We start from the raw sequence: 16,978 nt of genomic DNA, 5'->3' as shown, positions 1-16,978 counted from the left end.
TTGACTGAATTGTTTTTTGGCGCTTAAAACCCTCCAGAATTTGCTAAGATGTGTCCCTCCATTCTCCCTCTACATCTGCACCACGCTGCTTTCCATATCCCTTGTTGTGGCGTCCCAGAGTTCCTCACCTCCATACATATATCATGATGACTATTACCTCTTCCTCTGCTCTCTCCTTCCCTGTGATGGAAATGCCTTCCTCTTTTCTCCTTTTATCTAAATCTTATCAATACATAAGGTTCATCTAAAATGTTAGCCCCTCCACAAAGCCCTCTATAGCAACACCAATATTAACCTATTTCCTTTCTAGTGATCTATGGCGCCTGTTAACTGTAATAGTCACTCATTTACTCAGTCAATCAAAAGTATTTACTGTATCAAACACAGTCCTATGCACTAGGCAACACATTAATGAATAAAACACAAATCCTGTCTTTGCTGAACTTGGAGTCTAGTGGTAACAAACAAGTAAACAGGCCACAGTAATTCAGTGATATATGTTCCGTGATCAGAGTAAGCACAGTGTGTGATGGGAGCACACAGCACAGGCATCAACCCAGCCTTGGGTTAGAGTAATGAGAAGAAACTAAGGTTCTGGAGTCACAGGGTCTGGCTCTGTATCTAAGTTTAAAAGACGGTGGGAGAATCAAGAGTTTCATTACAAATATGTAAAGTGTGAGAGGCCTAAAAAGGCATTCAAATGCAGATCTCAAACAAGCAGCTGCATATACCAGTCTGGTGTTCAGACGAGAGGCTCACGCTGACGATACAAATTGGGAATTTATTATGGTACAGCTGGAGTTTAAAGTCACGTGACTGAGTGAGATCATCTAGGGAGGGAGTGTCGACTGAGAGGACGAGAGAGCCATGGAATGGGTCCTAGAACACTCTGATTAGAACACTTCTGATAGAAGCAGGAGAGGAATGGGAACCAGTGACAGAAACTGAGAATAAGGGGCTTGAGAGGAAGCAGAAAGCAGAAAATCAATCGTGCTGCATGAAAGCTCAGTATTTCGAGAAGAGAGCAGCCGACTGTGTGAAATATTAGTGACAGGACAAATAATGATGGAGTCTGAGGACAAGCTGTTCGATTTATCCAGGTGGCGGTCACTGGTGACCTCGTTACGAGCTGTTCTGGTGGCATGGTCAGGATGAAAGGCTGGCAGGGATGAATTTAAGAGAGAATAGAAAGAGGAAATGGAGGTAGCGATTGTATACAACTTTTGATCGTTTTGCTAAAAAAGGGAGCAGAGCTATGGGTCAATGGCCTAGGGGTTTTTTAGAGAAGCTGATTTGCCTGCTTGAACGCTGAGCAAATGATCGAGTACGGGGGAAAGTTATATCTCTGTTCCTCTAACTCTCTCTCTCCCTCTCTGTCGCAGCCACACACTCATTTTCCCATGCACACCCCTAACCTGAGATCCCAGAGCATCCCAGGGACACATCTTCCACAGGGCTGCTGAGCTGTGATTGTCTTTATGTCTCCCGGTAATAAAAGGTAAATTCCATGAGGGTAGAGACTATTTCTCATTTTCACACCCTCGGGATTCCCCATCTGTGGCACAGTTGATGTCTGCAGCATACCTGTCCCAAAAGGAACAGGCAATGTGATCTCAAGGAGGATGACATCCCCACAAGAATACAGGCTCATTGAGCAAGGGATTTAGATCTGTTTGCTGAGAACACAGCCAGGTTATAGTATGTGATCAATAAATTTACACTGAATTAAGAACGAACTGAGAATGAATTTAGCTGAGGAAGGTCATGAAAATAAATCTGATTAGCCTTAACACTGATGGAGCACTTCTGATGCACCAGGCTCTGTCCAGGTGCTGGATTGTGTATGTAGGAATATTTGTGGAGACAATTGTCTATATAGCATCATGTTAAAATTTTTATTGAAAATTCAATTGCCTTTTATTATTACAGAGTATGCACGGCAACAGGATACAGCTAAGCTTTTTTTTTTTAATCTAGTATCTGACAGACATTTTTAAATTACTAAGTTGTATTAGTCTAAACCTCTATCACATCACCAGTAATTAATACTACTAGTGAGGGTTCCCTCAGTAAATTCCTATTAGCCTTAGGTACAAAGAAGTGTTGTGCTTCACTAATAATCAGTATGGGTTTGTTGTTTTGGGGGGAGGATTGGGTTTTGGGTGGGTTTTTTTTTTGCATTATATATGTATCATGTAACTTAAATATTTCTTTTTTTGCCTTGGTTGCCAAGAAACATAGAATAATTAATGCTCAAAGTAACATTAGTTTGTAATAACCTATTTTATTACATCAAACTGCCTTGTGATAGCAACACAGAAAAATATCTTTCTTGTAGGGGGAAAATAGCTGAACCTGATTTTTCTATTTCTTTCAAAAAAGAAAACCTGCAGTTATGTTAAGTTTTCAGGCAAAGTTCCTTCAGTTGCTTACATTTCTACATATCTATTTGCCAAGATTTGCAGGTTTTTCACGTAGCTAGGCAATTAGGATAAGCCTATTTTTTGCGATTTGATAAAATAATCTCTTGATATATATATATTTTTTTTGCGGTACGCGGGCCTCTCACTGTTGTGGCCTCTCCCGTTGCGGAGCACAGGCTCCGGACACGCAGGCTCAGCGGCCATGGCTCAAGGGCCCAGCCGCTCCGCGGCATGTGGGATCTTCCTGGACCGGGGCATGAACCCACGTCCCCTGCATCGGCAGGTGGACTCTAAACCACTGCGCCACCAGGGAAGCCCTATCTCTTGATATTTAAACAAGTTTTATTCCAACTAAATTCACATATTGTAAAGCTTCTACATTATGAAAGTCTCTCTATGAAGTGACCTTACATATCTATTTTCAGAATGACTGTTGTATCATACACACTTCATGTTTATTTACATTCAACTCAATTATAATTCAGAAGTGTACATCATTATTTATCCCTGAGGACTAATAATAGCTATGTTCATTTTTTTTCTGGTACGTTCTGCAGAACAGTTTAGAAAACATTGTTTACCATGCTGTCCTCTGCCCTTGTATACATTTATCTGAGAATTAAATACCAGTAATAAGTTGGTCATAAATGAATAGTATAGGTATGACTTGTATGGCCCATTATTTTATATATTTATTTATTTTCTGTATGCGGGCCTCTCACTGTTGTGGCCTCTCCCGTTGCGGAGCACAGGCTCCGGACGCACAGGCTCAGCCCATTATTTTTTACTCTTGGTTACCAAGAAGCTCAGAGCTACCACTGATAAACAGTGAGGATATTGGCCGAGACCGTTAGCACACTTAGATTCTTTTCCTTCTCAAGGCTTTGATCTTGTATTCTAACAGTCTAATTTTACAAGTGTATTTCTTATTCAATCTCAAATTCCTTTTATAAGTAGGTAAGGTATAAATAAATGCATAAATATCCAATAGCTGGTTAGTTACTTTGTTATGTTATTTAAAACATAATCTACTCCAGTAAAAGAGCCATCAGGGTCCAACTACTCTCTAGTTAGTGGCCAACAGGTCTCTGAAAGTTTGCTCTGCAAACATAGCTCATGGATACTCATCATATTTTTTTAGAGAAAGCTGAAGTCAGAGAAGTTGAGTGATGTAATCAGCTAATGGAGAAAGTACAGGGTTCGGGGTGAATAAGAGTTAAGCTGTTTGTACTATATTCTAGCCAGCAAATTGCTGAGCTACAAGTGCCTCTGTGAGCTGAAAACCCAGCTGTGTTTTCTACTCTCTGCACTACAAGCAATAATAAAGATGAAGAAATTGTTAGTTAAAACCCTTCAAAGATATTAAAGATGGAAGTTATGTATCCAATTACAAGCTCATCCTCTATTTCTACAAATAAAGTAAATGAAGCAATGCTGATTACTACATATAAGCATAAGAAAATAGAAGTGGCAAAGAGGTGAAGCAGCCTAAGTCTCTAAGGAAAACATTTTAAGTAGTTTGAGCAATACATACATTTCATATGACTTCAGTACAAATTAAAATTTAGCTACTTAGAGTAATGTATATGCATATCCCTTAAAATGAATATAGCTCAAGCAACAGCAGCTATGAGACCAAAATTCTAAGGAAAAAAACCCATATTAATGAGGACTATCAAGATATCTAGCAAATTCTGTCAGCATGACAGAAAGCATCCCAGTCCTTGAAACAGGATGGCAGTTCCTACCATCCTCTCCCCTGAAAGGAAAGAAAGAGATATTGGCTTTGGCTGGGGACAGGGTAACAAACCAAAGGTCTAAAATATGCTAGGAGATGTATGTATTTCCCTGCATGGAAAAAAATATATATAGATGCAGCCCTGCCTGGTATCTCTAGCTCTCCTAGTAGATTTTGAATTCAATGAATACAGTTGAAATTAGAGCAGACCTAAGGAGGAGCTGAAGACACTGTGAAGGCCTCTTATGTTGCTAGAATTCAGACTGATGCTCTAATAATTATGTCACTCAGAAATAAATATAAATCTACCAAACATGAAATGTTAAGCAGAAAAATATTTGCTTCCACTGAACTTGGCTTCAAGATCCTCACGGCAAACTAACAATTAGAAGTCCAATTTCGATCCATTTCCTGGACTATATTTTTTTATTGCTCCCACTCACCATGAATCTGAGAGGTCATATAAATGGCTGTAATCCCAAGATTCTCTGTTGCTTGTTGAAAGATATGTAGGTGCCTATTTGAGGATTTAAATACCTAAGCATTTTTCCCTGTGATATTTTTCTTTGTGGGAAGTTTTTTTGTTTTGTTTTGTTTTTTAATGAGGCCTTATGGGTACCCAGATTTTGTGAATCTGCTACTAATTATGTAGCCTAGACCTATATACATGAAATAAAGAACAACTGTAGAATTATACACAGCATAAGCTAGTGTGAAAGAATGTATGCAGTTTGGGGTGAACATAATAGATATAAGAACTCAAAATAAAGGAAGATCATTGTTGACTGGAAATGGGGTAAGTAGGTTTCAATTTGAAGTTTAAAGGAACTAAGGTAATACTAAGTGAATTTTAAGAACAGGAGGAGGTATTAGTTCAGCAGAAAGGTGGCATCATGAATGAAAATAAGAAAAGTTCCTGACGAGGGAAGATATCATAGGGTCCTACCTATGTAGGGTTTGCTGACATGATTAGCAAAGAATAAACTACAAAATTAAAAAGGAAGTCCATAGCAGTTGAATAAGATCCTTGATTGCCAGAATGCTAATATCAATTTTGTAGGATTCTATAAATCTTCCAGAGTACCTTCATTATATAAAAATATTCTCAGCACACATGCATTTTTACAAGAAATTATTCCCCCAAACTCTTCTTGAGTGTCTACCATAGCTAGGTATGTACTTGACACAGGAACAGAAAAAAATAACTGTGCACAAGGATTTACACTCCAGTGGGGAAAAATATCATTAATTTTATGATATTCGATGATAATGATGATAACAGTAAAATATTTTTATTCAGTTTTTTATTATAATACTTAAATTATAAAATACTAAATTTTTAAAGTGTATCATGTCCTACTCATTCACTCATTCATGCAATATTTGTTAAATGCCTACAATCAGGGTCATTACAGTTATCAAAGATGTTGACTCAATTCAAATGATTGTAATTCATTTCATATAAACACATAAGTAGATACCACACAAAATCCTTACCAATATTCCGCAAAGAAGTTCCTTTCTCTAAAATATCTATGGTGCATAAGTCATTACCTCTGCCTGGAATGTTCTCCCCCTTCCCCCTATTCTTCAAGATTTAGTTCAAGTGTCACCTCTTCCATGAATTCTCTCCTGACTCCTAAGGGAAGCGTGTCTTGCGCACACCTCCATTTTAACCTAAGTACATTCAGTTATAATGACTTATTTTTCTCCCTCTCCCCCCTCCAACACACACTCGATTGTGAGCTTTTTGATGGCATCTTTATTCATTTTCTATCTTAGCAACTGAAGCAATGCTTGACATAAGAGGTGCTCAATAAATGTTCTTGAATGACTATCTTATAATAAATGAGCCTCAGGTGCAGTGTTTGTGAGTATTATAGTGTTCAAGTGCTGGTGGCTGGCTGAAGGTCCAGCTACACAGGTCTTTTATTCCTGTAAACATGCCAAGCTCACTGCCACTTTCCAGCCATCTGTGGGATGCTCCCCCACACTCTGCACCATTATATACTGCTGACTTTTGCTTTTTCACTTAGATCTAACTTCAGTTTCACCTTCCCAGAGAAAACCCTCATGATCAGCCAATCTACAACAGCACCTCCTGAGTGTCTTTCATCACACCTTCTTCTCATTCACTACGTAGCCTGTGTCACTATCTGCTCTCTCTGGTTCGTCTATTTGTCACTGCTCCCAGTCAGAATGTAAATGTCCTGAGAGCTGATCTCTTGCTGGTCTCCTTCACTACTGTATCCTAGTATCTAGTACAGTGCCTGATATCTGGTAAAGCACTCAAAAGTCCATGCAACTGAATAAAAAAGGAATGAGAACTTTAGATCCTTTACTCTACAAGTGGCAAACTATGCCTCATGAGCTGCATTTTGCCTGCTGGTGAGTTTTGCTTCGACTGCTCAGTGTTTTACAAATTTTTGAATGAGTTGCCAACTTTTAAAAATTAGGAGCTTTCACATTTTTTTAAATTTCAAAATTCAGACTTTTTGAAATAGTGAAAGAAGAAGAAATTCAGAGCCTACAAGCCCAGGTGGAAAGTCGGAAGAGGTAAGCAACAGGTTTACCATATCACCCCATCGACCCAGCCTCACCTGCACCCATATCACTCATTTTTGTTTGGCCCTGAATGTGGTTTGGATTTGGACCCTGATCTCTTCCAGTAAAGATCGCACATGCCCTACACCACACTCACATAACTACTACAAACCCTTCCCCCATGGACCGCTGTTACTACTAAACCTTGGACTATGTCTTTAGAGATAAATTAACACAAGAACTTACCTTTTTATTATTCCTGCATTATGACACGGAAAAATTACATAGTTAAAAGCAAAAACTGAATTCATTATACACTAGAAGAAAATCTAGGTAAGTGTTTAACAGACCTCAAGGTGGTGGAAGAAAACTATCATTAAAACATTAAAAAGCAAATGAACCAGGATGAAGTAGACCTAACTACTATGACTAAGATTTATTAACCTTAACTAAAGTTCACTAAGACAAAAATGAACCCCAACTGAAGAATGGGTAAACACATTTTCAAGTAATTCAGAGAATAAATAGAAATGACCAAATAACATATTAAAAGACAGTCCAGGGCTTCCCTGGTGGCGCAGTGGTTGAGAGTCCGCCTGCCGATGCAGGGGACACGGGTTCGTGCCCTGGTCTGGGAAGATCCCACATGCCGCGGAGCAGCTGGGCCCGTGAGCCATGGCCGCTGAGCCTGTGCGTCCGGAGCCTGTGCTCCGCAACGGGAGAGGCCATAACAGTGAGAGGCCCGCGTACCGCAAAACAAACAAACAAACAAAAAAAGACAGTCCATTTTATTACTAATCCAAAAGATGTGAATTAAAATGAGATCCCTTTTCATCTATCTCATTAATTCATTCAGCAAACATGTGTTGAGTGGTCATTATGTTCCTGACACTATCAACTTGGTGAAGCTTTTTTTAAATGGTAATAATTTTAAGATTCAGTAAGATGACTACCATCACACTGTGAAAAACAATTTTATAATGTGTATCAAGAACCATAAAATAGTTACTACCCTGCAACCTAGTAATTAAACTTCTTGGAATTTATCCTAGGCAAATAGTCAGTGTAGCAGACAAGGATTAATGTATGAGGATGTTAATCATAGAGTAATTTATAATATCAAAAACATTAGAAACCTAAATGTCTAACAATAAAGAGTGATTAAATAAATTATGGTACATTCAAATGATGAACAATTATGCAGACATTAAAATTACATTTTCAAAGACTATTTAATGACATGGGGAAATGCTGATGAAAAAATTTAAAGCCTATATTTAAAAAATAATTTCACATATCCAGTGAAAGGGATCCATGCTTTCCTGCCTTAAGAGCCAGGAGTTATTTTTGCTTTCCACAGGCTTGCTATATAATATTTCTCCTCATCTTGAAAAGCACATAACACTTCTCCCTAGGCTTAATTCTAGTAGGTATTGAAATAAAGGGTGTCATTGCAGCATTATTCACAATAGCCAAGGTATGGAAACAATGTAGCTGTCTGTCAATGGATAAGTGGATAAAGAAGATGTGGTATAGATATACAATGGAATCTTATTCAGCCATGAGAAAGGAGATCCTTCTGTTTGCAAAAACCTGGATGAAACTTGAGGGCCTTACGCTTAGTGAAATAAGTCAGACAGAGAAAGACAAATCCTGTATAATATCACTTAGATGTGCTATCTATAAATGACAAACTCAGAGAAAGAGCGTAGAGTGGTGGTCACCAGGGTTTGGGAGGTGGGGGAAAGAGGGAGAGATATGGGGGTCAAAGGGTACAAACTACCAGTTATAAGATTAATAAATTCTGAGGATCTAATGTACAGCCCAGTGATTATAGCTAATGACAGTGTATCATAAACTTGAATGTTGCCAAGAGAGGAGATCTTAAATGTTCTCACCACAAAAGAAAAATGATATTATGTTACTGGATTGGGTGTTAACTCATGCTATGGTGGTAATCATTTTGCAACATATAAATGTATCAAATCAACATGTTGTAACACAATAAACTGATACAATATTATATGTCAATTATATCTCAGCACAACTGAGGAAGAAATGAAGCTAAACTAAAAGTCTTGGAAAAACAGAAATCGCTACATGGAATCAAAGAAACAATATGACTTATATGTTAAACTTAACCTAAAGTACTGAGCAATGTTCTAGATTGCAGGCAGCGATTGTTCTATAGAAAGACAGGAATAAAGAGAAGGAACAGGAAGAAAGCAGAATATAAAAGATCAAAACTAGAGCAGACAGAGGAGACAGAGACGCATGAGAAGGGCATGTGGAGGACAGAAAGTCTAAAACGGACACACAGCTGAATTTTAAGGAAATTCTCTGCACGACACTATGGTATTAGAACTTAAGAAATTCCCTTTTTTGATGTATTTATAGTTCTATGTAGATCAGACAAGACACTTACAAGAAGCATTATTTTTTTCTTGTAACACCAACCACAGGAAGGGCCAAAAGGATGTCATGGTGGAAAAAGCAGAACTACCTCACTACCATGAAAAGAATAACACCAAAAATTGAAAGTCTGAGGGCACCAAAATAAACTGTCTGTACAAAAGATGATTATAGTAAAACAAGGAGGAAGTTGAACCTCAGTTTTGGAATTACTGAACTGTGCAAAGACAGAAATCAATCTGCATGGTCATTAGCACGCTGGAGCCAAACGATTCTGCATTCGCGATGAAAACAGCCAAACCTGGATGCAAGAAAACTCTTGGAGCACAGCTACATGGCTACTTCTGAAGCAGTGTTCACAACCACTGTCTTTGGCATTTGTGTCTCAGTATGGGGGTATTTGGACAACAGGTTCACAACGAACTCAGCAACCATCTTTGGCCTCCTAAGAAACCAGCACAATATGCTGGCCTAGAGAAAGCCAAAGGAGTCATTTGTGGAAAGATCAAAAGAGCACAGCGGGCTCTCTTCTGGGTGAAACTGAATTTTTCATTAAAATTGGTGGGAGGAGTCACCTCACAGAGAACACATTTATAAAGTGGCAAGGCAACAACTTCCTGTGTCACTGGAAGAAAGTGAGCAGACCTTTGCTTAACTACACTGCTGGTTACATATACTGTTGCATATATTTTGCCATTCCTGTCCTTTCCTTGAGTTCCTAGAAGGGACTCCCATGGACTCTCGTTTCGTGTTTACACTCTTACAATTTAACCACAAGCCCTTAAGTATTCAGCAATTCCGAACCTCCTTCTTCCCCTCACTCAGTCTGACATTATCTCTTCCTGAAGCCTGGCTTTATTTATGTATCACTACATTGTACCATCCCAGCTCTGCAAACTACCACTTTTCTAACATTTTGGTTTTCAGAAATTCAGAAACCTCTAGACAACCATTCAGACCATTTTCACATCCACTGTTTCATCTCTTCATTTCAGTAAGTTGTTTTTAACCCCTTGTTACTTTTTTTTTTTAACTGCTTCTGAATTCCCACTCCTTAGACAATTCCACCATCATCGTTGAATTTAATCTGTTCTCTCCTAGCAGTTACATAAACTCAAATCCATCAAAATCATTGACCTTATGCTGTCTTCATTTTAAACTTCTTTCACATTTTAAATCGTTATCTTTCAATCCATGACTAGCACTTGCATCCTTTATCCTTATTCTCCACTCTTCTCGATCTTCACCTTAACCTGTTTTTAAAAATCTGTATTCTCTACTCTTATACTTAATCCAGCTTAAAACTGGACTGACCTAACATAGGTCTTTTCTTGACGTTGATCTTTTTATTGTTACTCATATTATAAGTAGTAACATGAAACTGCATTTTTAAACTTTTTCTTCATGGGTATGAGGTGATCTGACTCCAACATCTACTCCTCTATTTGTTCTAGGTCTGACTTGGCTGGTCTGGTTGTTCATTTCCCACTTAAAAGACACAGGGTCAGGTCTTGCTCATGTAGCTGGGATAATCTTTCCAGACAGAGCAACACTAGCTTTCAGTCAAAAGGACATGGGTGGCTGTATTCCCTGACTTCCTTCTTCTAAAATTTATTACTGCTCATTCTGCCCTTCTCTTTTTTGCTGTTTTCCTTCCACAATGCTACAGCTTCTGAAATAACTCCTTGATCATGTACCCATGCTGTGTCACTGTATTTCTATATTCATTCTAGAAACCAATATGATTTTTTTTTTTTTTTTTTTTGGCGGTACGCAGGCCTCTCACTGCCGTGGCCTCTCCCGTTGCGGAGCACAGGCTCCGGACGCGCAGGCTCAGCGGCCATGGCTCACAGGCCCAGCCGCTCCGCGGCATGTGGGATCCTCCCGGACCGGGGCACGAACCCGTGTCCCCTGCATCGGCAGGTGGACTCTCAACCACTGCGCCACCAGGGAAGCCCTAGAAACCAATATGATTTTAATTCTCAGTTCGGGCTCATTCAGACTCATTCAGACTCTGGACAGTCCTTCTCCAGCTTGATTCAATTCCTGTCACCCAATTTATTTCTCCCTTCCTTCCTCCCTTCCTTTCTTTCTCTTTCTTTTCTTTCCTTCCTTCTCTTTCGTTCCTTCTTTCTTTCTCTGTCTCTCTTTCTCTATCCCTCCTCTTTCTCTCTCTCTCTCTCTCTCTCTCTCTCCCCCTCCCTCCCTCCTTCCCTCCCTCCCTCCCTCTCTCTCCCTCTCTCTCCCTTTCTTTTCCACATCCTAAATCTCTGTGTTCTACTTCCTTCAGTGTGCCCTTCACCTTAACTTTCAGTTCCTCAATAACTAAAGTTCTCTCTTGTCTTCCTAGCTATAACCCATGTGCCCTCACCTTCTTCTGTTCTATCTGTGCATTTCGCTATACCGTGAGAGACCTAAAAATCTTCTCAATGGTGCAACTATATTACAAAATGATACCAGCTTCTTGTATTAGTATCTTTTAGAATTTGACTCCTTCCCTGATTTTTTTTTTTTCTGGTACGCGGGCCTCTCACTGCTGTGGCCTCTCCCGTTGTGGAGCACAGGCTCCGGACGCGCAGGCCCAGCGGCCACGGCTCACGGGCCCAGCCGCTCTGTGGCATGTGGGACCTTCCCGGACCGGGGCACGAACCCGTGTCCCCTGCATCGGCAGGTGGACTCTCAACCACTGCGCCACCAGGGAAGCCCTCCTTCCCTGAATTTTTTGTAAAAATTATATTCATGGTTACACACATTAGGGAGTTATACAAAGGACAGAGAAGGGCAATAACTGTCTAAAAGAGGAAACTTTTAACACCTTAAACTCACAGAGTGCTGTATGTCTATTACATCTCAATAAAAGTGGAAAAATTTAAAAACTAAAAAGATTAACCTACTCAGAGTCTTACTTATAGCTACCAATGTTTGTTCAATTATCTGGTAAGATGTACAGGGAAGCAGGAAAAGGAAGAGATGGTCAGTGGGAGAAAATGACTAGAAAGAGAGATTGGGAACGTCTAGAAGTCTGGACTTCATGCTGTAAGAAAATAAGAGCTATATGGATAAAATCAAATGGGCATATGTCATTTCAATTTTTTAACTTCTAAAAACTCTGCATTAGAAGATGCAAATTTAAAGCTGATCTTCAGGTTAATGAAATTAAATTTATCAAATAAAATTTATCAAGCACCTGTTTTCACAAGTTACTATAAAATAGAAATGGTTTTCCTTCAAAAGACTGCAAATTTAGCCTTATATTTATTAGAAGTCCAACAAAACCCAGTTAGAGGCTGTCACTTTAGAGCTTCTGCAGGAAACATGCCAACCTACAATTCAAAGAGGCCAGAAGCCTGTTTTGATCTGAATGCAATCCCTTACTTCATACTCTCTATCTTCTCAGTAGCCTCTTTCCTCTCTCCTTCAAGACTTCCACCTGCTGCCAAGGTTTACCTATTCCTCAGGCTCGGACATGGGATAGTCTCCTCCCTGCTGGCCCAGTTTTTGGTACCAAGTATCGTTTTCTTGTGGACCAGCCCCTAGCACAGCCCTGGAGGCACCATCAGGCATTCATTCATTTTTCTTTTCCTTGACCCAGAGCAAGGAAGGCAAGTGCTGAAAAAATGGAGGGACCAGAACTTGAAAATATGATAGTAAGCGTTGACACAAGACATGATTGATAAGATTAGCAAAACAATATAAAGATATAAAATGTGACACCTGATGGGCCAGAATATAGATATTGTGTCCAACATCTTTTGGGGAAACACCATCATCTCCGCCCTCATCATCCCCATGATCGCATTCCAGTCCTTGGTTATAGGCATTCTTCACCACATCCACCTATCAAAAAACAAAGGGGAACAAGAAGGCTTGAAATGCCACAAACAACATGCATTTACATCATCTGTGAGGTGTAATTAAAACTTGGAATGCTTCCTAAGACTTGAAAAGTATAAAAGAATTCTAAATGAAAACAGCCTAGGAAACCATCTGTATTTAAATGAATATGGAAGTATTTTCCTACAATATTCCCTGTTTTCTTTGCGAAATTTGGCTTTGGTTTTTTAATGTTGACTGTGCCAGAGTTCCCATCAACTGGGAGATGTTGGAACCCTGATAAACATCCATTATTTATTAAGGGCCCACTAATAACAAGAACACATGGTGCTAGACACCGTTCTCTGCCCTGAGGACCCAACAGTGGATACAACAGAGTATCTGCCCTCAGGGAACTTATACTGTCAGCAAATCAAGAGGCCAACACAACTGTGAGACACTCAGCAAGCACAGGGCAGGGGCACGAACTCAGGCAAGAAGTAGATGATGGGATAAAAATGTTGTAGGCAAAGGAAATGGTATTTTCAAAGGGCTATTGTGCAGAGATATTGTCGAACGAATATATAACTCACCGCTCCATTTAAGCATAAGAATAAGGAACGCCTTGCTCCTCTTAGCCCACTGCCTTCCATGGATGGAGTTTTTTGTTTTTGTTTTTTGCAGGTCCTATGCTCTCATTAAATGTATGTTAAATCAAACTGCATCGTATCTTTCTCTTTATCTGCCTTCTTTGAATCCATCCCTTACTATTAAAGAGAGCAAAAGAGTGCCTTCACAGGTTTCCCCATAGCACCAACAATGGTGTTTATAAGACTGGGACTTAGTCATTGGGGCACTGGCTTATACGGTTCGAGAATGTTCTCAATGCTTTTGAAACCCAATGATTTTAAAGCATGGTGATATTTCTTCATAATTTCCATGTCACAAGTGAGGAGGAAAATGTAACTTCTACAATAGGAAGACACACTAATGATCTCTGTGGAATTCCCAGCAGGTCTCCACACAGTTTCCTCTAGGCTGAGTACTGTGTAACATTTTATTAATAAGAACAATTACCAAAGAGATTTATTTTGTTTTTATTTTCAGAAAGAGGTATAAATCAAATTTTTGAGGGGTACAAACATTTTTATATACCTTCCTCACCTATATTCCAATACAAAAACCAAAGCAAAATTTTTTTCTGGCAAAAAATAATTTGCAGATAGTTTAGGCAAGTGTGAAAATCTAGTTAAGAAAAGCCCTTAAAGTGGATAAAGCCAATGAAGAAATCAGGACCCAAATCACACAGGCCTTCGCTATCATGGGGCTTCTGAGGTACTTGTAATAGCAGGTCTTGATGTGCCATGGTGCCTTGGTAGAGCAGTGAAAGCCAGCAGACATTTCCCCTGACATGCACACTATAAATTGTCCCTTTTAGGTTACACATTATTAACACAGCTTTCAAAAGTTTTCTTACCAGTTCTCTGGGTCTCATGTTAAATAGAATTCTTTCTGCATTCTCACTGTCATGTCTACTTTCCATGATGGCCAGCAAAAGCTTGGAGGCATTGTTCTAGAGATACAGATTGAGTTGATACACATGAAAGGTCTATTTCATGGATTAATGATCCCCTCAATTTGTTTTAATTGAGATTATCAGGACTATTTCTTTTTTAAATCAAGCAGAATTTTAAACTGCTAATTTAGTTTGGCTTATTAACATTTTAAAATAGAGTATTTTACTCTATTGTTAACACAAAATAAAAATAATGAATATGAGAGATATGTTACAATATTTTAAATATTGGTGAAAAGGAATTTTAAACACAAAATTGAGTTTATATATAATGCATTAAAATCTAATCATATCTTCCTTGACTATTTCCTAAATAGGCATTTCTATGATGAAACTTTAACAAGACACCAGTATCAACGACATATTCCACAAAAATGGCATATAATTTACAAAGAATTTAGCATAATTGTTTTAACACGAAACATTAACACACACTAGCAAATCAAAATTTTAAATAAATTTGAGCGATAATTAGTGAAAAGTAATCTATAAAATTCTAAATTCATGAGTTAGAAACAAAATATTTATTGATAACAGTTTACTAGTCTCCCTACATGGTAGCATATATGCAACATTTTTACCATCTGGGTTGTAGAAGAATAATATTTTCTATTTCTGTTTAACAGAGAATAAAAACAGCTTATGTTGTCTTTGGTGTTTTCTAATTTAGTTTATAAATATATTGTCTCAAACACGCTTACATATTGAAATCAGAAATGTTTCTGATACAGCCAATTTATTATCCAAAACGGGTACAACATAGTTATACACCATCTTGCAACGCAAAGTACAATATCCTCGACATTTGGAATGATGTTTCTTTTTTTTTTTTTTTTAAGTCTTTATTGAATTTGTTACAATATTGCTTCTGTTTTAAGTTTTGGTTTTTTGGCCGCAAGGCATGTGGGATCTTAGCTCCCCAACCAGGGATCAAACCCGCACCCCCTACACTGGAAGGTGAAGTCTTAACCACTGGACCGCCAGGGAAGTCCCTGGAATGATGTTTCTTTATACTGTGTTTTCAATAGCACTGCCCTAGAATTGTGGCACACTGCAAGATGATAAACACGACCTGGGAGATATTTCTATAGTGTTTTTGTAATATTCACTTAGATAAAAATCTCAACCTCCACACACGCAGAGCCAAATGGCTCTAAGATGCTTCTTAGTGACTCAAAATTAACATCTTACGGGATGAAAACTTAAATTGAATCAGTTGTTTGGTGATGCAGGCATTCACAATACAAATTTTGTTAAAGTTGTGCAAATTAATTACACTGGATATTTTTAATGCCAAATTCTACCCAACTATTTTTCTTTCAGAAATACAGCCTATTGATTAAATGGCTAATATTAGTAACGATGATGATAATGTGATGGTGATGATGATACCAACGTCACTAACCCATCCTAAAAAGATGTTAGGATTTTGTGGGAAAGGTAGCATTATTTTTTCTGTTCCCTTTTCAATTTTTACAGATTTGTACTAATCCTAAAATTCCTTTTTTATAACCTAGCATCCCATATAAACAACATACCTAAAAAAATAAGGCTCCAGTGTTAGTGGAGAGCTTAGATCCTTAGAGCAATATTAATTGACCCCATAGAATTGAAAACTAAAACCCTGGCAACGCTAACAGTACTCTCTAATGAACCTCACTCAGCAGGCCCAATACGTAATAGCTTAAAAATACATCCAATTTCAGAATGCTATTGGCAATACGGTATTTTTTCTGACCAATCTTTTTCATACTATGTTGGAGGAACAGAAATCTTGTAAATGACTTACTGAAATTTGAATCAGTTTGAAAGTACAAGAGCCTATATATGCTTAGAAATCAAATTCATGTGTGTTAATAGAGGATTTTCTTCCAAAGGAAGCTGGAGTCCTTAGAAGAAAAACAAAAAACAAAAAACCAACAATAGCAACAAAAAACCTACCTATTTATAAATTTAGCACTTTATAGTCCCAGATCAGTTATGAAATATAAATTAAAAGGGACAAGATATATGTATCAGAAAATTCATAAAATGGTATAGCAAATTAGTAAAGTTAAATATACTTAAAATTATAACTGGTTAAGTATAAATTTAAGGGTGGATGGTATAAAATAAAACCTTAACATTTTTAATATGGAATCTCTATAACGTTCTGGAGAATTTATAATTAAAAGCACACTACCTATACCTTCTAAAATTTGCCGATATACTATATCATTCTGTCTTACAAACATTGTTCTCATATTGGCCATTATGTACAAAGCCTCATGGATTGTTTAGAAATGTACACTCACCTCTTTCTTTAAGTAGAAAACTAGGAATATTTCAAGTCAAATTCATTCATTTTGTATTTTATACATACCTTGATCTATCCAACTGTCATATTTTGAAAAGGTATATATAAATTATGCCTAGAAACATAAATGAAATTTTAAATGACCCTTTTTCAAAACAGATTTCCATTTGAATAGC

General features: G+C 38.0%; 1 protein-coding gene across 4 annotated transcripts in view; it reads right to left on the bottom strand.

The window, feature by feature from the left end:
* Positions 1-16,978, bottom strand: part of ITPR2 (inositol 1,4,5-trisphosphate receptor type 2) — a 526,334-nt gene that overhangs the window by 131,071 nt on the left and 378,285 nt on the right. For all 4 annotated transcript variants that reach the window (XM_027129402.1, XM_027129406.1, XM_027129405.1 and 1 more), the window contains 2 exons: positions 14,408-14,503; positions 12,832-12,954 (listed from right to left, as the gene is read on the bottom strand). In XM_027129402.1, coding sequence (XP_026985203.1) covers positions 12,832-12,954; positions 14,408-14,503 — 219 coding nt within the window. The remainder of the gene's footprint in view (positions 1-12,831; positions 12,955-14,407; positions 14,504-16,978) is intronic.

Source organism: Aethalodelphis obliquidens, unplaced genomic scaffold, assembly GCF_003676395.1.
Source record: "Aethalodelphis obliquidens isolate GAN/ISIS:26980383/991018 unplaced genomic scaffold, ASM367639v1 scaffold36, whole genome shotgun sequence".
NCBI lineage: Eukaryota > Metazoa > Chordata > Mammalia > Artiodactyla > Delphinidae > Aethalodelphis > Aethalodelphis obliquidens.
This window is presented reverse-complemented; position numbering and strand designations above follow the sequence as displayed.